The 27,360-nt window shown below is 48.8% G+C and overlaps 1 protein-coding gene across 2 annotated transcripts in view; it reads right to left on the reverse strand.

Moving 5' to 3' along the window:
- Window positions 1-9,735, reverse strand: part of NR1D2 (nuclear receptor subfamily 1 group D member 2) — a 46,468-nt gene extending 36,733 nt beyond the window's left edge. For both annotated transcript variants that reach the window (XR_012724365.1, XM_075315288.1), the window contains exon 1: window positions 9,501-9,735. Coding sequence is in view for 1 of the 2 variants with exons in the window: in XM_075315288.1 (XP_075171403.1) it covers window positions 9,501-9,603 (103 nt within the window). In the remaining variant the exon portion in view is untranslated. The remainder of the gene's footprint in view (window positions 1-9,500) is intronic.
- Window positions 9,736-27,360: the final 17,625 nt, after the last annotated feature.

A 27,360-nucleotide genomic window follows, 5' to 3' on the forward strand; every position in this document is an offset into this window, starting at 1 on the left:
GGAAAGCCTGCCACCGACCGAGGATGCGGAGGGAGGCGGCTGAAAGTCATGAGGAAGCCGCTTTGGAAACGGTTCCTCCGTTTGCTTTCTTGGGTCGTGAGTGAGCCCGCCATGAATCAGAGCTCCTTTGTTCTTTCTGCGTCCCTTTGAATGAGGAAAATTGGGCCTTGCCTGAGCCTCGAAAGGGCCGAGACCTCGGCTGCCACTTTTTCTGCTGAGGTTTGTTTGATCTGGGCTGGGGTAAGGACGAGTCTTTACCCTTGGACTGTTTGATGATTTCAGCGAGCTGCTCGCCAAACAGTCTATCTCCAGATAATGGCAAGTTGGTTAAACATTTTTTGGAACTAGCATCTGCTTTCCAATCCTTTAACCACAATGCTCTGCGCAACACTACGGAGTTGGCGGACGCCAACGACGTACGGCTCGTAGATTCCAGAACCGCGTTGATAGCGTAGGTCGCAAACGCAGACATTTGTGAGGTTAGGGTCGACACCTTTGGCACTGCTGGCTGCATGACAGCCTCTACCTGTGCCAACCCAGCTGAAATAGCTTGGAGTGCCCACACGGCCGCGAATGCAGGGGCAAACGACGCGCCGATAGTTTCATAGATAGACTTCAACCAAAGGTCCATCTGTCTGTCGTTGGCGTCTTTAAGTGAAGCGCCATCCTCTACCGCGACTATAGATTTTGCCGCAAGCTTGGCAATAGGGGGATCCACTTTTGGACACTGGGTCCAGCGTTTGATCACGTCAGGGGAAAACGGATAACGTGTATCCCTAGCGCGTCTGGAAAAACGCTTGTATGGCTGAGCGTGGTGTTTCTGTATAGATTCTCTGAAGTCAGAGTGGTCTAAAAAGGCACTCAATTTACGCTTGGGATACAAGAAATGGAATTTCTCCTGCTGTGCAGCAGCTTCCTCTGCTGAGGGAGCTGGGGGAGAAATATCCAACGCACTATTGATGGCCGAAATAAGGTCATTGACCATAGCGTCACCATCAGGGGTATCCAAATTGAGAGTGGTCTCATGGTCCGAAACCTGACCACTTTCTTCAGTCTCATCATAGAGAGACTCATCCCTGTGAGACCCTGAACAATGTGATGATGTGGAGGGTCTGTCTAAGCGAGCTTGCTTGGGCTGGCTGGGGCCGTCATCTGAGTCAGAGCCATCAGCCTGTGATACATGAGAGCCCCTTGAAGTACAGACTCGCTCCAATTGAGGGGGACCAGGGGGCAAGGACACAGCCGTGTCCGGAGCCTGAGTAATTGGCCTGGTTTGCAAGGCCTCAAGGATTTTTGTCATAGTGACAGCCATCTGACCAGCCAAAACTGCAAAATCTGTCCCTGTTACTGGGGCAGGACTTACAGGCGTCTCTGCCTGGGTTACTACTGCCACCTCCGGCTGACGAAGCGTTACAGGCACGGAACATTGCACACAATGGTGGTCAGTGGAGCCTGCCGGTAGATCAGTCCCACAAACAGTACAGACAGTGTACACAGCCCGCGCCTTGGGACCCTTGCGTTTTGTGGAGGACATGTTGCTGTCTCCTCAGCGCAATATGGGGTCTATAGCCAAGAAGCGCCCTACAGTGCAAATATATATACAATATCTATATGGCACCAGAAGAAAGTACACAAATAGAATCACTGTGGCACAAGAGGGGCTTTCAGCCTGCTTACCGCCCGCCTCAGAGCGGGTGTGTGGCCGCCAGACGCCCTGTCTGAGTCTCCCAGAGCCTGCCTGCCTGTCCCCAGCCGGACCGCATGAATAATGGCTGCCGGCGTCCTGTGAGGAAGAGGGGCGGCTCTGGGCGTTCCTAAACGAAGAGCGGGAAAGCGTGCTCTCACTGTGCCTCGTGAGGGGGCTGGAGCATGTAAATCAAGCTCCAGCCCCCGGCGCTGGCCATTGCACAGCGTCTCTCCTCCGCCCTGATTGACAGGGCGGAGGCGGGAACGAAGCGGCGCTAGGCCGCAAAAGCCGGGAAGTAAAGTTAGGAGCGCCGCCGCCGTAAAAGCGCGGTCGGCGCTCTGTCCCCGGCGCCCTGCATGTCGCAGTTGCGCCCCGCCGCAGGAGCGGTCGGCGCTAGTTCCCAAACACATAACCCGTCACCCAGCCATAACTAAGGTGACACAACCCCATTGCTTATGTCCCCGGCGCACTATAACGCCCAGCAAGTCTGGAGCGTTCTGTGCCTGCCGGGGACACCGAGTACCTGACAGATGCAGGGCCATGTCCCTGACTGTACCAATGCTCGACATCCATCAGGTTCGTTCTGGGTCTGTGGATGGAGCCCGGCCTCAGGGCTTTGTGGCCGGAAGGATCCCACTTCCACAGAGCCCTCCAGGGGGATGTGGAAGGAAAAACAGCATGTGGGGCTCCAGCCTCTGTACCAGCAATAGGTACCTCAACCTTTCAAGCACCATCTGGTGAGAAGGGAGCATGCTGGGGGCGCTATATGTGCCCACTTTTCTTCCATCCGAGTAGTTAGCAGCTACTGCTGACTACACACCGTGGAGCTATGCGTGGATGTATGACCTCCTTCACACACAAAGCTAAAACTGGAGAACCCGTGATTCCACGGGGGGTGTATAGCCAGAAGGGGAGGGGCCTTACACTTTTTAGTGTAATACTTTGTGTGGCCTCCGGAGGCAGTAGCTATACACCCAATTGTCTGGGTCTCCCAATAGAGCGCTGAAGAAAGTAGACTGTATAACGAAAAAAGAACTACAGAATTACTTTTTTGGGTTGCCGCAACACTGCAAATAAAATGCGATCAAAACATTATATCTACCCCAAAATGGAATCAGCAAAAAAATGCCCGCTCAGGGTGTAAGCAAATAAGACATCAAACAGCCCCAGAACCTGAAAAATGAATGCTACATACAGGTCTCGAAATATGGCAACGAAAGCAAACTTTTTTATTTTTTTTTTACAAATTTCTAAAACAAAAAAAAAAACATCACCACTTAAATCACCATAGGAAAATAAAGCATGCTGAGATTAATTTCTTTTTTCCCCCTATTCTACCAGTGAAAAAAAAAGAAATCAGCCATCGGTACTGCCCATTCAATAACATGGGTCATTGTGCTAAAAAAACAAACAAAAAAATGTACAGTAGTCATTGATTTATATAGTCGTCTGAACGAGCCCTTACACTGCCCTGCCTCGGTTTCTGCAGGGCAGCGTTACTGACAGGCTCCCTTCAATAGTGTACCAATAGGATATGTGATCAGTGTCTAGAGATGAGGATACAGCCCTGCATTCTCCAATTATGGCTCCAGTCTGCGATTACTGATGCAATATGGTCGGCTGTTGGCTATAGTGGAGCAAGAGTGATAATAAAAAAGCAAAGACGGAATAAAAAGCCATGAGGACACCGGGCGGAAATGAGCGGGACGTAACAGCCCGCCCACCTCCTTCCGCATTGCAGACGGGACGCAGGTAAGATGTGTTCATCGTTCCCAGGGTGTCACACACAGCGATGTGTGCTGCCCCGGGTACGATGAACAATCTGACGTACAATTTTTAGAAAATGAACGACATGTATGCGACCAACGTTTTAATGCACAATCAGGGTCGCACGTGTGTGTCACACACTACGATATAACTAACGATGCCGGATGTGCGTCACTAACGACGTGACCCCGCCGACATCTCGTTAGATATATCGTAGCGTGTAAAGCCCGCTTTAGGTTAGTTAGTTTAGATGAAACACATTTATCTAAAATGATGCATTTTAAAACGTGGGGACTTGGCATTAGTCGGATCATCTGAGGTAGTGCACTCCACAAAGCTGGCGCAACACAAGGGAAATCTTAGGGATGGAGGTGAGAGGTTCGGCTTGTGGAGGATATTAGCCTCGTTCATGTGTAGGGCGAAAGACAGAGATGAGGGAGGAGATATAGGATGGTGCAGAACTGTGTAGAGCTTTGTGGGTATGAGAAATGTGTATTGTATTCTGTAGCGAACAGGTAACTAGTGTAATTACTAGCACAAGGTGGAAACATCAGTGAAACTGATGAACCTGGCTGCCGCATTCAGGATGAATTGGAGAGGACAAAGTGTGGTGAGAGGCAGATCAATCAGAGACTTGCAGTAATCTAGATGAGAATCAATAAGAGCAACAGTAAGGGCGGCTTTGCACATTGCAACATCGCACGTGCGATGTCGGTGGGGTCAAATCGAAAGTGATGCACATCCGGCGTCACTTTCGACATCGTAGTGTGTAAATCCTAGATGATACGATTAACGAGCGCAAAAGCGTCGTTATCGTATCATCGGTGCAGGCTCCGACTTTTTCATAATTATGCTGCTGCGACAGGTACGATGTAGTTCCTCGCTCCTGTGGCAGCACACATCGCTGTGTATAACGCCGCAGGAGCGAGGAACATCTCCTTACCTGCCGCTGGCGGCTATACGGAAGGAGGGAGGTGGGTGGGATGTTTACATCCTGCTCATCTCCGCCCCTATTGGCCGCCTGCCGTCGCTATGACGCCGCACGACCCGCCCCCTTAGGAAGGAGGCGGGTCGCCGGCCAGAGCGACAGTTGCAGGGCAGGTGAGTGCATGTGAAGCTGGCGTAGCGATAATTTTCGCTACGCCAGCTATCACAAGATATCGTACCTGCGACGGGGGCGGCGACTATCGCGTGCGACATCACAGCATCGGCTTGCGATTTCGCAACGTGCAAAGCCCGCCTAAGAGTTTGTGCAGTATCAAAGGTGAAAAAAAAGGTTGGATTTTGGACATGTTCTTAAAATCTATTTGACATGAGCAAGTGAGTGAGCAATTTGATATAGGGAATAAAGAAATGTTCTGTGTCAAATATGATCCTAAGGCCTGTTTCACACATCAACGAAAAACACTGACGTTCTTCACGGACGTGTAAAACACGCACATGTCCCTCCGTGTTGCGTGATTCACGGCACACGTGGGTTGTCCATGTGCAATCCGTGATTGCAAATGGACATTACTCACCTGCCTTCGCTCCTGCTGTCCATGGTGCTGAACTCCTCGGCTCTGCAGCGTCCGCCCACTGCTCTCTGCACCTACTAAGCAGGGTCGGCTGTTCCTGCTTTCATGAATATTCATGAGCCGGGCAGGAGCTGCAGAGAGCACAGGCTGCACAGCGGAGCAGTCAGAGAGGTAGGAAGAGAAGCAGGAGAGAATGGTGTCCTTAAGGCCGATAGTGCGGAGCATAGTGAGGGAGAACAAGTGATCCAGTGTTAGGGCGCCTTCACACATCCGTGTCTCTGGTACGTGTGACGTCCATTTTCACACGTACCATAGACCCATTAAATTCAATGGGTTTGCGGACACACCCGTTTTTTCCCACAGATCGTATGTCTGCGTGAAGCACACACGTGCTTGTGTGCTCCACACGGCAACATGTCAGGTTTCTGCTGTCAGCAAAGGCGTCACATGGACTGTACTTTGATGTGGTCTGTGTGACATGTACCGGAAAAACACATAACCCTTAAAATAAATTATACTTACCTGTCTTAAGGGGTCACTGTTGCTTCTGGGTCCTACTCCTTATGGTCATGCATATTCACTGCACTGACCGCAGACGCGAAAGTGACAGTAGTGCGGGAGACAGGTAAGCCTACAAGTTCATGCTGTCCGTGTGCTATTCGGATGTCACACAAATAGCACACGGAGAACATACTGATCTACCCTACAGATTGTCACCCACGTGCATTAAATGCACAGGCGTGTGAAAGAGGCCTTAAACACCGCAGAGAGATCCAGGAGAATCAGCAGGGGGTAGTGGCCATTAGATTTAACTGTTAATAGTTTATTAGACTTTAGTAAGGGCAGTGTCAGTAGTATAAGGAGCAAAAAGCAGATTATAAAGGGTCAAGAAGAGAATTATCTGAGAGATAGATGAGGGTGCACCAAGTGCTCCAGGAGTTTAGGGATGAAGGGGAGGTTAGAGGCCGGCCTGCGGTCAGCAGCGCGGTATTGGTTGAAGAATGGTTTGTAAAGCACAGGCGGTTATGATGGCCGGTTTGAATGAAAAGGGAAAGATACCAGAAGAAAGAGAGGTTCAATATTTCAAGTGAATGGTGACAACCGAGGAAAGGACTGAAGGAGATGTGAGGGAATCCTTAAAGGGAACCTGTCAGGTCCCATATGTGTTCTGACCTATAAGCAGGGTGATATGTGGCCTAGTAACCCCTTCCTACCCATCCCTGTGTTGTAATATTGTGTAATATGAATTTATAAAAAAAAAAAAGTTTTATTACTTACATGTTCCCTATGTAAATGATCAGAGGCTCTAGCCCCCTGGGCGTCACATCGCCCTGTGGGTGTTTGCATGCTTACCGTGGTATCATGCCCCTGTGGGCATGATACCATGGATTTACATGAGCGACGTCACCGTCAGCTCCTGGAGATCCCGTGCGTGCGCACTTACCATTGCGCAGCCTTGTTATCTGGGTGTTTACCTGCCAGCTGTAGAAGCGATCTGCTCATGGTCAGAACCGGAGGAGTCTTCTGACCATGCCCAGTGTACTTGTAAAGTCGGCAAGTAAACACCCGGATATGAAAGCAGCGCAAACAGCAAGCGCACACAGGATCTCCAGGGGCCGACGGTGACGTCGCTCATGTAAATTATTGGTATCACGCTCACAGGGGTGTGATACCAAGGAAACTATGCAAACGCCCATGGGGCGAAGCGACACCCAGGGGACTAGAGCCTCTGATCATTTACATAGGGTACATGTAAGTAATAAAACGTTTTGGTTTTTTTTTTAAATACATATTACACAATATTACAACACAGGGATGGGTAGGAAGGGGTTACTAGGCCACACATCACCCTGCTTGTAGGTCAGAACGCATATGGGACCTGACAGGTTCCCTTTAAGACATTGATGCCAAATTCTCACGATCTTAAGGCTCTGTGCGCACTAGGCGGATTTTCCTGCGGATTTGCTGCATGTTTCGCTGCAGAAAATATTCATAACCTTTCTGCAGTGATTCACCAGCAAAACCTATGGGAAAATAAAATGCTGTGCGCACTATGCGGGTTTTGACAGCTGCAGGTTTTGCTGCGGGATTTCCGCAGCAAAAAGAATTGAATGTCACTTCTCTTCCGCACGTAGCTGCGGCATCTCACTCCATTATCATGAAATCCCGCAGGGAACAACCTGCGGAGAAACCGCACCAAATCCGCAACAAAACTTATGCGGATTTCGGTGCGTTTTTTTTTCCGCGGGTGCCGAAATCTTTCAGAGCCTTTGGAATTTTCTTAAGAAAATTCCATTTTCTAGTGCGCACAAGGCCTTAAGGGACAATTTAATAAGGCAAGAGACTGAGAGAGAAACAGAGACAGTTACTATCCCGGGCAACACAGCTAGTGACCCATATAATGAGCTGAGTGATAGCCTCCTGTTAGGATAGCCACTACTTTATGATTGTTGAGCCAAGGCCTAGGAAAACAACATGATGGGCACAGCTGTCACTCTTGGGTCTGACGTGTAACGTGATGCTGGTGATGGGCAACCAAACATGTACTGGAAAATCCAGAATAATGGAATGAAGCAAGAGGAGTCCCTTGTTGCATGCAAAAAGTGTGAAAAAGTTTATTAATAACACAGAGAAATATTATTAAGAACACTTAAAACTGGGGAAGATCAAAGAGGTGATCCAGCCATGAACAGTTTAGCACATCACCACTGAAACCTCATGGAATAATACAGATGGAATAAATCACATAGGCTCAAAAATAACAGTACCAGAGAACAGTATACAGCAATACATAGTCACCAAATGTAGGACTAACATAAATATGGTACAGATCAGAGAGAGCCAATACAATACCAGATGAGTAAATAATGAGAGAGGAGGTGTGGGTGCGCCTGCCCCACGCGTTACGCCACCATGTGTGGCTTCATCAGGAGTTGTTTTTTTTTTTTTTTACCCCTGATGAAGCCACACATGGTGGCGTAACGCGTGGGGCAGGCGCACCCACACCTCCTCTCTCATTATTTACTCATCTGGTATTGTATTGGCTCTCTCTGATCTGTACCATATTTATGTTAGTCCTACATTTGGTGACTATGTATTGCTGTATACTGTTCTCTGGTACTGTTATGTTTGAGCCTATGTGATTTATTCCATCTGTATTATTCCATGAGGTTTCAGTGGTGATGTGCTAAACTGTTCATGGGTGGATCACCCCTTTGATCTTCCCCAGTTTTAAGTGTTCTTAATAATATTTCTCTGTGTTATTAATAAACTTTTTCACACTTTTTGCATGCAACAAGGGACTCCTCTTGCTTCATTCCATTATTCTGGATTTTCCAGTACATGTTTGGTGTAGTTGTGCACACTCTTTCCCATGTGTTGTGTTCTATTTATGGGTTGGAGCACACTTCCATAATTCCATAATCTATTTATTCAAGGTGGTGCCGTCCCCATTTGTTTGTTAGTGATGGGTAACCCACTTTATTATCTTTTATTATGTAACAATCAGCTAGAATACCCTGGTGTTGCTGGTCAGAGGTCTGCTGTGAATGCGGGAATATCTGTATATTGTGAGATTCAGCTTTGTCTACAGAGACCAGTGATCCAGCACAAGCTCCTAGAACCGGCACCAACCCTGCTGAGCGACGGGGACCGGCAAATACAAGGTGACCCGCTATCAGGGTATAACTGTGACCCAGAACCAGCCGGCTCACCAGGAGAGAACACCCGAGCCGGGGCTCCCCCTCCTCAATGTACGGGGGCGGGTGAGGGCCATTCTCCACAGTCATGGTCCATTACACAACACACACGGGGCCGCTCACAAACACAGAGTTAACCCTGGGCACCGGCTCAGCGCCGCCCCAGTCACCAGGCCTGGCTTATGCCGCCTGCTCACACAGGGTTAATCCCGGGGACCGGCTCCGCCCCTGTCACCTGGCCTGGCTCATGCCCGCGGCCCCTCACACGTGTGCTCGCTTGTCCAGACAGCTAAGTCTACCCGTCTAGCCAATCAGCGAGCGCCTGGAAAGTCGTGTAAGGAATATGAATGGGCGGGGCTTAGTCACTCAAGCCCGGTCCTGATTGGCTGGAGGGTTGAAGTCTGGAATCCACGTGTATCACAAACTAGGTCACGGCAGCGCGTCCCCTCCGGAGGCCTCACGTGGAGAGGCGCTCGGCGCCCTGTCTCATTATGTAATCATACGTCACGCAGGCTGACGTCCAATCAGACGCCGCGCTGGGCAGAACGTAAACACAGCCGGCACATGGCTAGGGCGGCCAGTCCATGTGAGAGCGCCGGGTGACAGCATGCAGGCGGCCTCTCCTCCCTGTAACCCACTTCCTCCCCATACTGTGCCCGTTTATCCCCCATTTACACCGGTGCCCCCCAACAACCGCGACTGCTTCATGCTGGGACTTGTAGTGTGACAAGCTCTGCAGAGCGGGCCTACAGGTGCCTACGTATCGACATGATAGGGTGAAAGGCCGGCGTGCTCGCCGCAGAGCTGGGAACCCCTTTCCCCAGCACTCACCTGCGGAGCCCTCCATGGTGACTGAGGCGGCGCTCGGTGACGGTGCGGGCGGCGCTCTCTCCGCGGACTCTCCTGGCCTCAGCTGCTCATTCTGCCCACACATCCACGCTGGCCGCCCTCCTTCCCGTTGTGGTGGTCCATACGGTCCGGTTCGGTCTCCACACTACGGCTCCGTCACCTTCTCCTACGTCCCCAGGTTCCTGTAACTGAGGGAGCTGCTGGTCCCTGTGACACAGCCTCCTGCAGGGGCGGAGCTCTGGAGTTAGCTCCTCCTCCAGGGGCGGATCTCTGGGCTCAGCTCCTCCTCCCGGCCAGAGCTCCCGATGACAGCTGCCACCTCCCACTGCTCCCAGCCCTGCTGTGGACACCGCGTCCTGTGCTGGGGTGTCCCAGACATTAGTATGGAGCAGGCCTGCAGCAACTCAGCATGCAGAGCTTCTTCTGTGTGTGATCCCAGCGCTGCCATTCATCTCCATAGGACACCATAAGGTCCCCATAGCAGCGTCCAGCGGCTGTGGGCTGTGATCGCAGGTGTATGGGGCTGTGATCCCAGGTGTATGGGGCTGTGATCGCAGGTGTATGGGGCTGTGATCCCAGGAGTGTGGGTCTGTGATCCCAGGAGTATGGGGCTGTGATCGCAGGTGTATGGGGCTGTGATCCCAGGGGTGTGGGGCTGTGATCCCAGGAGTATGGGGCTGTGATCGCAGGTGTATGGGGCTGTGATCGCAGGTGTATGGGGCTGTAATCCCAGGTGTATGGGGCTGTGATCCCAGGAGTGTGGGTCTGTGATCCCAGGAGTATGGGGCTGTGATCGCAGGTGTATGGGGCTGTGATCCCAGGAGTATGGGGCTGTGATCGCAGGTGTATGGGGCTGTGATCCCAGGGGTGTGGGGCTGTGATCCCAGGAGTATGGGGCTGTGATCCCAGGAGTATGGGGCTGTGATCCCAGGTGTATGGGGCTGTGATCCCAGGAGTATGGGGCTGTAATCCCAGGAGTATGGGGCTGTGATCCCAGGTGTATGGGGCTGTGATCCCAGGTGTATGGGGCTGTGATCCCAGGAGTGTGGGTCTGTGATCGCAGGTGTATGGGGCTGTGATCCCAGGAGTGTGGGTCTGTGATCCCAGGAGTATGGGGCTGTGATCGCAGGTGTATGGGGCTGTGATCCCAGGGGTGTGGGGCTGTGATCGCAGGTGTATGGGGCTGTGATCGCAGGTGTATGGGGCTGTAATCCCAGGAGTATGGGGCTGTAATCCCAGGAGTATGGGTCTGTGATCCCAGGAGTGTGGATCTGTGATCCCAGGAGTGTGGATCTGTGATCCCAGGAGTGTGGGTCTGTGATCCCAGGAGTGTGGGTCTGTGATCCCAGGAGTGTGGGTCTGTGATCCCAGGAGTGTGGGTCTGTGATCCCAGGAGTGTGGGTCTGTGATCCCAGGAGTGTGGGTCTGTGATCCCAGGAGTGTGGGTCTGTGATCCCAGGAGTGTGGGTCTGTGATCCCAGGAGTGTGGTTCTGTGATCCCGGGTGGACGGGGCTGTGATCCCGGGTGGACGGGGCTGTGATCCCGGGTGGATGGGGCTGTGATCCCGGGTGGATGGGGCTGCTCTGGGCTATATAGGAAGTTACTTCTCTGAAGCTCTCGGGGTTCTTTTTCCAGTTTGGATCTGAGAAGATGACGTAATGTGTCCTCACCCTAGAATGCACTGTAATACTGGAGCAATAGGGGTCACCTGAAGGAATGTCAGTGGTATGTGACCGTATACACTTTCTTCCCTCGCCCCACACTCACTCTATAGTGTAAATAGTGTGGTGCACGGACACCGTCTTGATTTACTAACCTACCGTATATAACGCCTGTCTGAAACACATTTAATTTAATTGTTCTAGATGGTTTTTAAATTGTATTTTGGAGGAACCTTTTTTGTCATTTTACATCTTTTGGAATAAATGTATGTTTTATGCAGGGCCGGCTCCAGGTTTTTGTGGGCCCCGGGCGAAAGAGTCTCAGTGGGCCCCATCCACACATTGACACGCACATACAGATACATACAGGCATTCGTACATATACATATTTAAAGACAAATTCAGAAAAACACATACAGTATAAACACATAAATCCATACACAGTCATATACATTGACATACGTAGATACACATCATACACACACAGACACATTACAGATATTTTTATTATGGGGAAGCCGGCAGCAGCCTCATTCACCTCCTCCACTTGTCTCTCGTCCAGCTCCTCCAGGGCATGCTGATTGGTGGCCGTCACTAACAGACATGGCCGCACACAGTGTACACTGACACTGCTGTATATACATCACAGGAGAGGCTGAGGACATACAGAGGCATGCAAAAGTTTGAGCACCCCTGGTCAAGATAACTGATATTCTGAACAATTAAGCAAGTTGAAGATGAAATTATCTGTAAAAGCCATAAAGTTAAGGATAACACATATCCTCTGGATTTTAGACAAATATATATATATATATATATATATATATATATATATATATATATATATATTTTACATTTTTAAATTCACAACAAAAAATAAAGTTGGCCAATGCAAAATATTGGTTACCCTGCATGGTTAGTACCCTGCAGCACCCCCATTGGCAAGTATCAAAGCTTGTAAATGTTTTTTGTAGCCAGCCAAGAGTCTTTCAATTTTTGTTTGAGGGATTTTCATGCTTTCTTCCTTGGAAAAGTCTTCTTGTTCTGTAAGATTCCTGGGTCGTCTTGCATGCACTGCTCTTTTGCGGTCTAGCCACAGATTTTCAATGATGTTCAGATCAGGGGACTGTGAGGCCATTGTAAAACCTTCAGCTTGTACCTTTTGACATAGGCTAATGTGGATTTTGAATTGTGTTTAGGATCCTTATCCATTTGTAGAAGTCATCCTCTTTTCAACTTCAACTTTTTTACAGATGGTGTTATGTTTGCTTGAAGAATTTGTTAAACTTTAATTGAATCCATTCTTCCCTCTACCCGTGAAATGTTCCCAGTGCCATTGGATAGAACGCAACCCAAAACATGATTAATCCACCCCCATGCTTAATGGTTGGCGAGATGTTCTTGTCATGACATTCTGTCTCCTTTTTTGCCCCAAACATTTGGTTTGATCATTGTGGCCAAGGAGTTCTATTTTAACCTCATCAGTTAACACGACTTGTTTCCAAAATACATCAGTCTTGTTTAGATGTTATTTTGCATACTTCTGATGCTAAATTTTATGGTTAGGACACAGGAGAGGTTTTCTTCAGATGACTCTTCCATGAAGGCCATTTTTCTGTAGGTGTCTCTGAACAGTAGAACAATGTACAGTATGTACCACAACTCCAGAGTCGGCTAAATCTTCCTGAAGGACTTTTGCAGTGAAGTGAAGGTTCTGATTTGCCACTCTAGCAATCCTATGAGCAGCTCTCACAGAAATTTCGCTTGGTTTTCCAGACCTTATCCTGACCTCCACTGTTTCTGTAAGTGCCATTTCTGAATTACTTTTCGAACTGAGGAAAGGGCAACTTGAAAACGCTTTGCTATTTTCTTCTAGCTTTCTTCTGCTTTGTGGGCCTTCACCATTTTGATTTTCAGAGTTCTTACCTAAAATTTAAAGGAAATGTGTCATCTTTAACTTTATGCCTTTTAGAGATCATTTCATTTTCAACTTGATTAACTGTTCACAATAACAGTAATTTTGACCAGTGGTGCTCAAACTTCTGCATAGCACTGTACACATTACTGAGGGGGCATACATATTACTGAGGAGGGGGGCATACAGCTCCAGAGGGGGGGGGGGGGATACAGCTCTGAGGGGTATACAGCACCGGGGTGGAGGGGAACATACCGCTCGGGGGGGTATACAGCACTGCGGTGGAAGGGACATAGAGCTCTGGGGGGTATAGCAGTATGCAACCCCCACATTCCTCCATATAACAATGCACCCATATTGCTCCACATAATTCATCTACGATGCCGATACAATTGAAAGTGTGATCCTCAGCGGGGGGAGGGGCCCGCAAGAGGGGGGTGGAGGGCGGTACAGCGCTGGTAGCGGGCCTCTCTGACTTACGGGCTCTAAAGTGGCAGCGTGGCCTGCCGCCATTGGTGGTACACCTCCTTTCCATCTGCGAGTGGGCCCCCTCGGCGGTCCAGGGCCCCAGCCAGCACTTGGTCAGGTGCACCAGATGTTGACGCCGACCCTGGTTTTATGATACCTGTATGCTGGAATACCTTTCTTTTGGATGGATATTTCTACAGAACTGCATCATCTCACTCCGAGCATGGTCTCATGGTTGGGTGGGCTGACTATTAAAGTATAATGCCATCAAAAGTTGTAGGATACCCCACAGTGAATTCCTCCACACATACAGTATGATGATCCTACTGTACCCCCTCAACTACCCAAGCAAAGTATAGTGACCCCCAACACAGTATATTCCACAACTGTGAGCCCAACAAAGCCCTCTATGCAATATAATGGGTCTACATACAATATAATGGCCTCCACACCACACTCCATAAGCATCTCACTAGCCTTTCAAACAGTATAATGGGCCCCACACAAAACTTCACACTAAATAATTCCTTGCATACAGTATAATGACACTCAAATAGGTCACCAACTATAATGGCCCAACATAGCCCTCCAAACATTATAATGGCCTTGACATAGCCTTCCATATAGTATAATGGTCTCCATTTTGTCTTGCATATAGTATTATGCATCTTTATAGCCCCCCATATAGTATAATGTGCATCCCCATAGTCCTCCATTGTCACAATTTTCAGATATATATTTTTAAAATATTTAGAAAACCATGTATCATTTCTTTTAAACTTCACAAATACTTGCTATTTTATGTTGGTATATAACATAAAAATTCCAATAAAATCCATATAAGTTTATGGTTGCAACTTGAAAAAAAAGTATAAAAGTTCATGGGGTATCAATACTTTTTCAAGGTACTGTATATGCAGCAGTTTCAGTGTATCCTATGTGATATATATATACAGTAGTTTCAGTTTATCCCAGACACAAAGTTTTCTTGCACCCGGAGCAAAAATTCTGTTTTGCACCTCCATGTAAAATTCTGGCAAAATTGCTTTGATAAATTGGGGCCTATATGGATTATCTAAAGGTGGGGATTGTGAGGAGGGTGCTGGAAAAGCAATACGTCAATGATGTCTCTGTGCTGCAGTCTACAGCAGAGTGGCATGGATCAAAAAAGTGTTCATAGCGGCCTGAGATGAATGGAGAAGAAAAATGCCTTTGAAAGACTACACTCAGCGAGAATGTCTCCAGTGAGTTACTGGGTTTACCGTATGTTTGCAGTATACACATACACCGTGTGCAGAATTATTAGGCAAGTTGTATTTTAGAGGATTTTTTTAATTATTGATCAACAACAATGTTCTCAATATCAAAGCTTAATATTTTTATCTGTCCCAATATATCTTCGTACTGGCGGGGAGTCACATCTCTGCTGACATCGATTGTGTCGATTCCTGTTTTGTGTGACCCTTTGATATGCCTGTTTGGGGTAATGGAGGAAGAGTTCTGGGATCATTACATGACAATATTCCTCAGAGAGGCATTGTATTCTGGCTAGGAAATTAATAGCTCTGAGGTGGATGGGAGATTCGAATCCACATGTGCGGTCGTGGGTTAAACTAGTCAATGCAACCATAGTCTATGAGCGGGTGGTATATTATAATAGGGGGTGCCTGGGAAAATTTAACAAAATCTGGGGTTTGTGGAATTCTTCTCCAGACACACTTGCGGAGGTTTGAGGGAGATTATGCGGATATTGGTGGTTCCCGTTAGATGTTTGGATATGAAACACTGTCCAATGGTATATTGAGATATAATAATGCAATGTGGCTGTTGTTCTTTCTTTCTTTCTTCCTTTTTCTATTCCTCTTACTATCTTGTTTTCAAAATATGGTCATGCTGATAGTTACAGCTGTTCTTATGCTCAATATAAAATTATATATATATGCAAATGATAAGAAGCATGGACAATAACATTGTTCTATCTAAAGTGCTAAAGATATTATGGACTTTATATGACTGTTCATTGTTATATTCAAATATTACTATCTCTATACTGAGCTATTTTTATATGGCATATGTCAGTTGTACCATGTTTGAAATTGTTAATAAAACGAAGTTAAAAAAAAAAAAAAAAAGCTTAATATTTTTGGAAGTTGGAGTGGTTTTTTTTTTTTTTAGATTTGGCTATCTTAGGATGATATCTGTGCAGGTAACTACCGTATTACTGTGCAGAATTATTAGGCAACTTAATAAAAACCAAATATATTTTCATCTCACTTATTTATTTTCACTAGGTAAACCAATATAACTGCACAAAATTTAGAAATAACATTTCTGACATGCAAAAACAAACCCCCAAAAATTAGTGACCAATATAGCCACCTTTCTTTATGATGACACTCAACAGCCTACCATCCATAGATTCTGTCAGTTGCTTGATCTGTTTACGATCATCATTGCATGCAGCAGCCAAAAGTAGCAATCTTAAAAGTCAATATCAACCTTTTAAACTAGCCTTGCTATATGACTTAGGATCAGTGGCGTAACTAAAGTCTGATGGGTCCCGGTGCAGAGTTTTTAAGCCTGGGCCCCCCCTCCCCCTTGTCAGATGTATGGACCATTTTAGCATTCTAAAGCGGGCTTTACACGCTACGAGATCGCTACAGCGATCTCGTTGGGGTCACGGATTTTGTGACGCACATCCGGCCGCAGTAGCGATCTCGTTGTGTGTGACTCCTAGGAGCGATTTTGAATCGTTGCAAAAACGTACAAAATCGCTCCTCGTTGACATGGGGGTCCATTCTCAAATATCGCTGCTGTCGCGTGGGCGAAGTTGATCCTCGTCCCTGCGGCAGCACACATTGCTACGTGTGACGCCGCAGGAACGAGGAACCTCTCCTTACCTGCCACACGCCAGCAATGAGGAAGGAAGAAGGTGGGCGGGATGTTCGTCCCACTCATCTCCGCCCCTCCGCTATGATTGGCCGGCCGCTTAGTGACGTTATGGTGACGTCGCTGTGATGCCGAACGTCCCTCCCCATTGAGGGAGGGATTGTTCGGCAGTCACAGCGACGACGCCGACCAGGTAAGTGCATGTGACGCTGCCGTAGCGATAATGTTCGCTGCGGCAGCGATCACCAAATATCGGCATAACGATAGGGGCGGGTGCTATCACGCTCGCCATCGATAGCATCGGCTAGCAATGTCGCAGCGTGTAAAGCCCGCTTAAATCCTATAAAGACAAACAAGTTGCCCCCCCTCCCCATTTTATTGTGTAGTAATGTCTCCCATCCTGGGTCACTTCTTGGTAAATATGTCCACATCATGGCCCCACCCTGGTGTATGACCCCATCATGGCTATATCCTGGTATATATGTCCACTATCATGGCCCCATCCAGGTATATATATCCCCATCATATCCCCATCATGGTATATCTCCCCATCATGGCCCCATCCTGGTGTATGACCGCCATCATGCCTATATCCTGGTATATATGGTCCCTTCCTGGTATATGTCCCCATCATGGCTCCATCCTGGTGTGTGACCCCGATCATGGATATAGCCTGGTATATATGGCTTTACCCTGGTATATATGTCCCCATCATTGCCCATCCTGGTATTTATGGCGCATCATGGCTTATCTTGATATATATGGCCCCATCATGGCCCCATCCTTTTATATAGCCCCCATCCTGGTATATAGCACTCCATCCTGATATATAGCCCTTCATCCTGGTATATAGCTTCCATCCTAGTATATAGCCCCCCCATCCTGGTATATAGCCCCCATCCTGGTATATAGCCTCCATCCTGGAATATAGCCCCCATCCTGGTATATAGTCCCCATCATGCTATATAGCCCACTACCGCACCGCACACAGTAAAAAAAATAAACGACTGTACTATGTGTTCACTTTCATAATGAGGCATATCAAAGTGTAGACTGGAGGAAAAACGGGTTTAAAAACCGCGCTAGGAAACCACGAGCAAGGATGTAAATGAATATTTTTCTTTTATTTAGATAATTCCAACGCGTTTCGGAGACCCATCTGTCTCCTTCCTCAGGGAAAAAGAATCTTACAGTCAATGAGGAGTTGTCCTTATAAAACAACAACAATTACAAAATTGTGAAAAATACACCTGCGAACAAGCTTCAGGCTAAATTCAATTGCTGGTTTTGTGGCCGGATATTTGACAATCAGGACGAATGGGTTGGACATGGCCAAAAACATCTAATGGAAGCCACAAAAGATTGGAACACGTTGTTTTAGCAGTTTTACGTTTGACTTTAAAACTACTGTTGCGGTTTCTTTCTTTTCCAATAAGAATCATTCATATGTCCTATACTCCATATTTGCCACTCGAGAATCCAGTTCAGTATGTTGCTGTTCAGACTTATTGCAAATATTCCTTTTTTTTTTTCTTCTTTTTTTTTTCCCCCCATCTATTTCTGTTTTAAGAATTTTTTTTTTTGTTGTTTTTGTATTTTTTAATTACTTAAAAAAAAAAATATATTATTAAAAATAATTACGCTGTGATTTGTACAGTAAACAATCAACAGATTTTTCTGTCCTTTTTCGGCATGTATAGTATTGAGCAAATGGAAAGGACATGGGCGAGTTTAAGTACGTGATTGACTAAATCCACTGTTTGTAGATCTAACGGTGCACAACTTGTTTACAAAGCCATGTATAAATGTTTGAAATCTGCAATTGTGGTACATATTCAGTCAGGTGTGTACTGTACATTCTTACAGCATTGTCTTATAATGTCCAATGTACAAGTTCCTTTTTTTTTGCAAAATTGTGTATCAGTACTACCTGGACAAAAAAGCCTTTTGAAAATGACAAAGCATTCTAAATTTTTCACTTTTTTTTTTTTTTTCTTTCACACAAAATCGGGTAATCTAATGACTTATCTTTTTGTTTTTTTCTTTTTCGATTTGTAAATAGAAAAAGCATGATTTACCAAGAAATTGATATGCTTACATTGCTAATTTTTCATGGATATTAAAAGTGAATTATTGTGAATGGCAAAAGATGTTGTTTTATAAGGACAACTCCTCATTGACTGTAAGATTCTTTTTCCCTGAGGAAGGAGACAGATGGGTCTCCGAAACGCGTTGGAATTATCTAAATAAAAGAAAAATATTCATTTACATCCTTGCTCGTGGTTTCCTAGCGCGGTTTTTAAACCCGTTTTTCCTCCAGTCTACACTTTGATATCCTTTGCTCAGACACGGGGCCGCTGCTGAACCACTAAAGCACTCATCCACGTTCTCTAAGGGGTTGTGACTGGCACAACCCAGCCAGGTGAGTGTGTTTCAACCCTTTTTCCCTCTGCCCTGTAAATCGGGTAAGACCCTATTGCGCCTTTTCTCTCCTACTACAGCTTCTCATAATGAGGCATATGGAATTTTGTATAGATAGATAGATAGATGTACAGACAGGATGGGTGGATAGATAGGATGTACAGATAGACAGACAGAATACACAGACAGATAGTATAGACAGACACACAGTATACACAGATAGTGTTTACAGACAGATAATATACTGTAGAAAGACAGTATAGACAGACAGAGAAACAGTATACACAGCCAGTATACACAGACAGTATATGTGACACCCCACGGAGCTCAAGATAGGAGCTTACCTCCGTACCTTGAACACGCCGGGCCAGTGGATTGTAGAATTTGTGGCCTGACCCGGTTCCATGGCCCCGTGGTGCACAGTAAAGGGGAGGCTAGCAAGGACTGTTCCTGTAGAGGTAGTCACCGGTTACGGTGGTGACTGGGGTCCCGGCCTCCTCCGCTGCGGACCCTTCCTCTGAACTTTCCTCCTCCAGGAGTGGAACGGATGATGTTGACTATGCCACCTGTGGTTTGCGGCCAGGGATAAGGCCGCCGCTACGTGGTACCTCGCTAGGGAAGATGTTGGGATGCAGCCGGGATGATATCGCTCCCCACAGGCGGAGCATCCCCCAGGAGGGAGAACGGTGAACTGGGAATCTCCTGATCGCAAGGCGATGAGAAACATTCTTTCATATTCTGCAATGACTCCGTTCGTTCCCAGGCAGGGCAGAGGTTAACTCCTGTAGAGCAGCCTGTGGGCTTTCTCCCCCTGTGCTCTCGTGTGGTGGTCCTTTCCTTGTCTCTGGAGCTCTTGGGACCCATTACTCTGCCACCCGAAGCTGCAGGGCTCTGTACTTCATCCCGGCTAGCCACCTCTCCCATTCCAGGTCTCTGCTGGCTAATGGACCTGGAGCCTTCTAACTGGCGCTGTCCGCTCTCTCAGCTTAGGGGTCCTGAGCAATCCTCTCGCTCGGTCCCAGGTAAGGAAAGAGTGTATGAACCGGTCTGGACTTGGTGGTTCCACTGCTCTGCCTCCCTGAGAGAGAGACAGAGCTCCCTGAGGAGCTCCTCTCTCAGTGCTTTCCCAAGGCGTTCTGACCTAAAATGAAAGTAAACTGTCTCTTGTAACTTCCCCTGCATGTGCCCCCACCTCAGGAATGTTCTCTCTGCCTGCGTGTGTGAGGTTGCGTGTGTGAAGCAGGAAATAGACTTAGGCTAAGTGCGCACTAGAAAGTGCCTTTTTCTAAAGAAAAAACCGGACCCTCTGAAAGAATCCCGCACCCGCGGTAAAAACCGCAGTAAAACCGCACTTGCTTTTTTGCTGCGACTTGCCACGGTTTGCCGCGGATTTACCACTGATTCTCCGCAAATTGGTCCCCGCGGTATTTACCATTATCTATGGCAAAAAATACAGGTACCTGCGGAAAAGAAGTGACATGCTCATTAATTCCGCAGCGGAAAATCCGCGGGTATGAAAAACCGCAGTGTGCGCACAGCATTTTTTCAAACCCATAGGATTTGCTGGGGAATGACTGCAGCAATGTTAGACACATATTCTGCAGCAATTCCGCTGCAAATCCGTGGCAAAATCCGCGGTAAATACGCAGCATGCGCACAGGGCCTTAACCTGGATGTAAATGATTATTTGTGATTCTACCTGCGTCTTACCAGTATTGTGGTTCCTGTATGATCCGCAGTCTGATAACAATAACTCCCAGCATCTCCTTACCATTGTTAAGGACAAGCTGGGAGTTGTAGATTCCGGCATCTTCCGAGCCTTCCCATTGATTTGCATTGTAAAATACAGAGTGTTTTCCAAGTGGAAAACGCCAGAAGAATGGAGCGGTCACTTCTTTTAATCACTTGGTGGTTTTAGAAACCTGAAGTGGGTAAACAATGCTGAAAAGCCTGAACCTGTGCACAGCGAGGAGATGCAGATGGTCATTCGAGGATTTTTGATAGTAGAAAGGGATAGTAGTAGGGATCTGCCCCCCCCCAAATGTCATTGCACATTCCCTAAGTGGTATGTGTCCAAAATTATCACCAGTGACAACAACAGCTTCCCTCATCACCTATCTATAGAATAGGTCATCAGTATTAGTTCAGGGGGATCTGATTTTGTATCCCTGCCCGTCTACTATATGACAACGACGCAGCATTATGTGGAGAGCAGCATCCTCTTCATTATCTGCGAGACGCAGCTCTGTAGGGAAAATAGCGACTTCACCAGGTCCTGCTACTAAGAGCAATAAATAGGACTGAGTTGTAATACTGGACGCAGCCGTGACTACATGCTATATGGTCATGTTACACAACCTACAAGTGCACAAAGATATTACACATTGAACACGCGAAAAGTGGGCCTGTGCATCCCCAAATGCCAGGGCTGAATTTTAGTCCCGGTCCGGCCCTGGTATACACAGACAGAGAGTATACACAGACAGTATACACAGACAGACACATAATATATACAGACAGCATACACAGACAGTATACACAGACAGACAGCTACATATTGCACATTATATAGGACACATCTTATACATAGCACATACAGGCAGCATATAACACATAATTCACATTATACTCACCTCCTTCTTAGCCTCCTGGAGTTCAGAGGGTCTTTAGAAGCAGTGTGGCGCCCTGGACAAGCCAGGGACCACAGAGAACAACACCCACACACCCCACACTCCCAGCAGGTACACCGAAGTCAAACACAAAACCCTTGTTGCCTTCCTCCAGGGGCTGATGTCCACACCAGGGGGTGGGCCAGGCGGTTGGTCCCACCCACCGAGGAGTTCACAGTCCTGGAGGTGGGAAAAGTAAACAGTTTAGTTTTGAAGAGGAGTGAGGACAGTTGGAAGTGAAAGTGAGCAGAAGGAAAAAGTAGTAAAAGAGCAGCCTGAAGTTGGTCCGGGTGTGTGGCCCGGACAGATCAGCAAGGTTGGCAGACGGTGGTGACCGTCTGCAGGAGTGGCCGATTGGAGTCTACCGTAAGGACCGTGGACGGGCGGTGGCCCGGCGGTACCGGACCGGTACGCGAAGAGAAGCCAGCACCATCTGGCAGGGGCTTACGGACCCCGGCAAGGCTAGGAGTCACCGTGAATTTGCCAAATTCGTTAGTGAAGGGAACCTCCTGGGTTTCCCAACAGCCAAGTCCCGACAGAAGGCAACAGTCCAACCAAGTGAGGGAGACACCGCCACCACCAAGGCAACCGTTTCTCAGGGCCAGCGCCTGCGGGCAAAAGGGGCTCCTCCGGCCTATATCCAAGCCGGGGAGCGGGTTACCGGTGGGAACCCATTGGAACCATCTACCGTATCTAGGTGCAGGGAAAGGCAGTCACCATCTACCTGCCGGGAGAAAACAACACCGCAGCCGTCTGTGGGACCCGTCCATCCAGCCGTGTGTTTTACCGAGAACAGTGTCCTCATCATTGGCTGAGTGAGTACCACCGTGCCGTGCGGCACAGCGCTGCCCCTGCGACCCTGCACCTCGCCAGGCCCCGTAACCTGCCTGCCATCCATCCCTACCCCATCACCGGGCCCCGGGACAACCAACCCCCTACCCACGGAGGGGAGAACTAACAACAAAGCTGCTCCCTGTCACCGCTCCCGGGATCCCCGTCCAGAGCAGCGGTGGTGTCACCAATATCACCACAACCGTGAGTGGCGTCACGGACAATAATCAAAAACCCCCCACAATCAAAAATCCCCCTTTTCACTCACAGGCGAGGAACGCCGCTCGAGTCCCCGGGATCCGGCCCACCGCTCGAGCCACCACTGAGCAGCAGCGGCAGCCAAACCCGAGCAGTGGGAGAGCGCATCGTCCCCTCCTCCGCCCGCGACAGCAGCGTCTCCAGCCGCAGCAGTGCAGGCGTCCCTCCCCCCTCTCTGTGTGGAGAAAGCGGGAGCAGACAGGACACAGAGGAGGGGAGGGTGCCCTCTGCTGGAGTCTGTGCACCGCAGGAGCAGCAGTTGACCGTAAACTGCTGCTCACTGCAGCGCCACATCTCCTGTCTGCTGGACGTGGCCCTCTGCACCGCAGGAAGGGGCACTGTGCGACTGGTGACCATGGCACTTACCTATCCCGCGCTCCCTCGGCGTCCTTCTGCGACGCTGGCGGCAACTGACCAGCGTGTAAGGGGCGCAGTGCATGACGTCAGTGTCATGCGCGGCCACTTACTGCAGCGTCAGCTGACAGTGCAGCATCTGACTCACATCTATTTGAATCAGGGGCTGGGGCCGGTGGGCCCCCTGCAAACCGACCTCTGCGACCGCGCTTGTTACGCCCCTGCTAAGAATATATCAGACAAACCACAATCTCAATTTGCAGACACAGCGTTTTGGGGTATTGCCCCTTATCAGTCAAAGTAGAGATCTGATTTGGCTAGGTGAGAGGCTAAGACTGAGATCTACAGGGGAAGTTTTCTCCTTGTGGATAGTGACATGCCTGGTCTGGCATGCCAGTATGAGGAGACTAAAGGCCCCTTTACACACTGCAACATCGCTAGCGATATCGCTATAACGTCACCGGTTTTGTGACGTAATAGCGACCTCCCCAGTGACATTGCAGTGTGTGAAACGCATCAGCGACCTGGCCCCCGCTGTGAGGTCGCTGATCACTACACATCTCTCAGGAACATTTTTTGGTCCTTTGTTTTCCGCTGCGCAGCAAGCATCGTTGTGTTTGACACCATTACAACGACTTTGTTAGCAACTTCCACTTCAAATAGCTGTTTGACACGCCCCCAACGACCAAGCGAGGTCGTTCTGCAGGTCCGTATCGCTGCTGCGTCATTGGCCAGGTTTGCCTGTTTGATAGCTCACCAGAGACTTTCCAGCGATAGCGGCCAGGTCGGGATCACTTGTGGGATCGCTAGAAAGTCTCAGTGTGTAAAGGGACCTTTAGAATTAAGAAGACTAAAGCTAATGAAGTTTGTTTTCAAATTAAAACCTTCTATGTTGGAGTTGAAGTTTTTATCTCCAGAAACTGCAATCCTGTTAAGTCCCCATGACTTGTGATTTTTTTTTTTTAGTTTTTCTTTATTTTTTATTTTTTTATTTTAAAAACAACAAGTAGCAATTGAACAAAGTGGCACTTACAGGTGGCAAAATGATTATTTCAGCCACATTTTAGGAACAGCAGGTGGGGGGTGCAGAGGACACATAGACGACGGTGGCCATTTCATGAGTGTACTTGTGCTTCAACAGATCCTGAGATGTCAGAACCTGTTGAAGCGCAAGTACAAGCACAAAATGGCCCACGGCCACGCTCCAACTGCTTTTCCTAAAATGTGGCTGAAATAAAGAATCATTTTACCACTGGTGAGTGCCACTTTGTTCAACTTCTACTTGTCATTTTTGTTGATATGCAGTCATTTTCTTGGTTTGAGCACCACCATGATGTTCATCTGATATGTCCCGATGGGGTAATTAGTGGAGCTTGGTACATTTGTTGTCTTTGGTTCCGGACTCTGTTTTTATTTTGTTTGTTTTTTATTTTACCCTAGAACATTGGTGTATATAATTAGACTGACATTCTCCTATTACCTGTACAGTATATATGTGACCTCTTGGCTATAGTCCTGCAGTGACATGTTATATAACTAGTGTTTGAGCTGAAGTTTTGGCTCCTTATCAGTTTTTATAATGAACCTGGTGTCCTCCTGAGGCAAATAAAGTTACAACAAACATAATTGTGCTGTATTAATCACCAGGAAACTGTAAAATAACTCCGGCTGGACTGATGAGATATTACCCTAATCTGGAGTAGATAAGGAACTTGTTTCTGTGTGTTAATGACATATCTCTAGAAAGTAGTCACTGACTTTGGCTTGTATGATTGTGGAAGCACTGTTACATAACACGATAATGTGGCAGCCAAATATGGTAGTTTTGTGTTACGAGGGGGACCCAGGGAAGCGTGCCAAGATGGGAAATGGACAGCTTCCGCCGGTCAAGGTCCACTGTGCGGTGTAAGGGACCGCTGCTATGGTGGGTGAAGAGTGAGCGGGTTGCTGCTAGCGATCGTCTGGAATGTCACAGACGATCTATGTACACCGGTCTGCTCTAACCCGTGTGGGTTGTATGGCAGGGATCACACGGCTCGGTGTACCTGTTGCACGGGGAAGCACAGAGGTGCCCACGCACGTGTGCCAGTGGAAGTCACGAGAATATGGCACGAGGGTAGCACAGAGGTGCCCACGCACGTGTGCTTTCAATAACCAGGTGAGTCCAGTGGAGACTCGAGGAGCTCACCTGGGACAGGAACACGGCCTGTAGAAGGAGCTACTGCCGGAGCAGCAAGGCAGGGACACGGCCTGCAAACCAGGGGCTGCCTAAGCAGCAAGGGCCAAGCCCACAGAGGAAGATAATGCCTGAGCAGTGGCGTGGCAGCACGCTGCCAGACATCCAAACATAGAAGGACGGTCGCGCGCCGCCATGATGGCAGGAGGAGCTTTTAAGGAGGTGTAGCTCCAGCCAAGGGCGGGCGCGAGGCGGAGATGACGGACTTGACCCAATCAGGATCCACGACATCCCAGCCTGGCCAGTCAGGATTCACCACGTCACCAGCCTTGTCATCAAGCCGTGTGACGTCAGTGGGCGAATCAGGATCCACCAAGCATAGCACATGCTCACCCTCCTGCCTCTGGGAAATAGAGGCGGGATCCTCGGTCTCACAATGTGTAGAGATAACGGGAGTCTCACTGCTTCCCTGAGCAGCAAACCTCTGCACATTGCGCAACCTCACAGACCTTCGAGGCTGCTGAGCAGGAGGAGCTGCGGCAGGAAAGGAATGGGAGACCATCTCATTTCTTGCAACAGGAGTACCACTAGGTGTCACCCTTGTGCTGCCTCTCTGAGGAGGTTTCTCCTGCACTCTGCGCAGTCTGGCAGACCTTCGGCGCTGCTGAGGAGGAGCACTCGTGGCAGGCAAGGAGACTGTCTCATTCCTTGCCACAGGAGAGCCACGAGGTGTAACATTACCCCCCCGTCTAGGCCCCCCCCCCCGCCCATGCTCAAAGGCCGCTATCAAACCCGGGGCGTGGATATGATCCTCCAATTCCCAGGATCTATGCTCCGGACCACGGCCGACCCACTCCACAAGGTAGTACCTCCTGCCCCGTATAACTTTTGTCTCCACAAGCTTCGCCACCTCAGAGTCGTCAGGCGGGGGGTCAGTTTGAGGCGTCAGGGACCCCGAGAACTTATTAAGTCGTACGGGTTTCAGGAGGGACACGTGAAAGGTGTTGGCTATAGCCCAGCGTGGAGGGAGCTGGAGTCGGTATGCCACCGGGTTCACCTGCTCTAGCACTTTAAACGGACCCAGGTACCTAGGGGCGAACTTGGCTGCCTGTACCCGTAGGTTAACATTCTTAGAGGACAGCCACACTAGGTCACCAGGGGCGAAGGATGGTGCAGGGCGGCGGCGCTCATCAGCCGTTGTCACCATCCGGTCTTTAGCCCTCTTAAGGGCCTCTTGGGTGTTATCCCAGATCTCCCGGGCCTCGGTCGCCCAATCCTCCACTCTAGGATCGGGTGATGTTATGGGCATAGGAACCGGGATTCTGGGATGTTGTCCGTTATTGAGCAGGAACGGAGTCTGACCAGAGGATTCATGGACCGAATTATTAATGGCAAATTCGGCCCAAGGAAGGAGGTTAGCCCAGTTGTCGTGGTGCGCGGAGATAAAATGGCGGAGGTAAGTTACCAAGGTCTGATTGGTCCTCTCTACCAGTCCATTGGTTTCGGGATGGTATGCGGAGGAGATGTTCAGCTCTATCTGCAGGAGCTTACAGAGCTCTCTCCAGAAGCGAGACGCGAACTGGGGACCCCGGTCGCTCACCACCTTGTCAGGCATGCCATGCAGCCTAAATACATGCCTAATGAATAAGGTGGCGAGAGCACGTGACGTCGGGAGTCGTGGGAGAGGCACCAAGTGGACCATTTTAGAGAAGTGATCCGTGATGACCCATACGACCTTGTGACCTGCTGACTTGGGCAGATCTCCCAGGAAGTCCATTCCCACCACTTCCCAGGGACGATCCGGCACTGGCAGTGGGTGAAGAAGACCTGCCGGTCTCTGCCGGGACGGCTTATTCCGTGCACACGACATACAGGCTCCCACATACTCCTGTATGTCCTGGGGTAGTCTCGGCCACCAATAGTGCCTAGTCACAAGGTCTCTGGTCCTTTTGACCCCAAAGTGACCCCCGACCTTGGAGGCATGGGCCCACGATAGCACCTCATTCCGTAGTTCTGGGGGAACGAGGGTCTTGCCAGGTGGCACCTGGTCCAAAGAAGTGGGAGTGACCATCCTCAAGCTGTCCGGGGGTAGTATAAGACGAGGCTCCTCCTCGTCCTCCTCCAACACAACCATACAACGTGACAAGGCATCGGCCCGTACGTTCTTCTCACCGGCCAGGTGGCGGATAATAAAGCGGA

This window comes from Anomaloglossus baeobatrachus, chromosome 6 (genome assembly GCF_048569485.1).
Source record: "Anomaloglossus baeobatrachus isolate aAnoBae1 chromosome 6, aAnoBae1.hap1, whole genome shotgun sequence".
NCBI lineage: Eukaryota > Metazoa > Chordata > Amphibia > Anura > Aromobatidae > Anomaloglossus > Anomaloglossus baeobatrachus.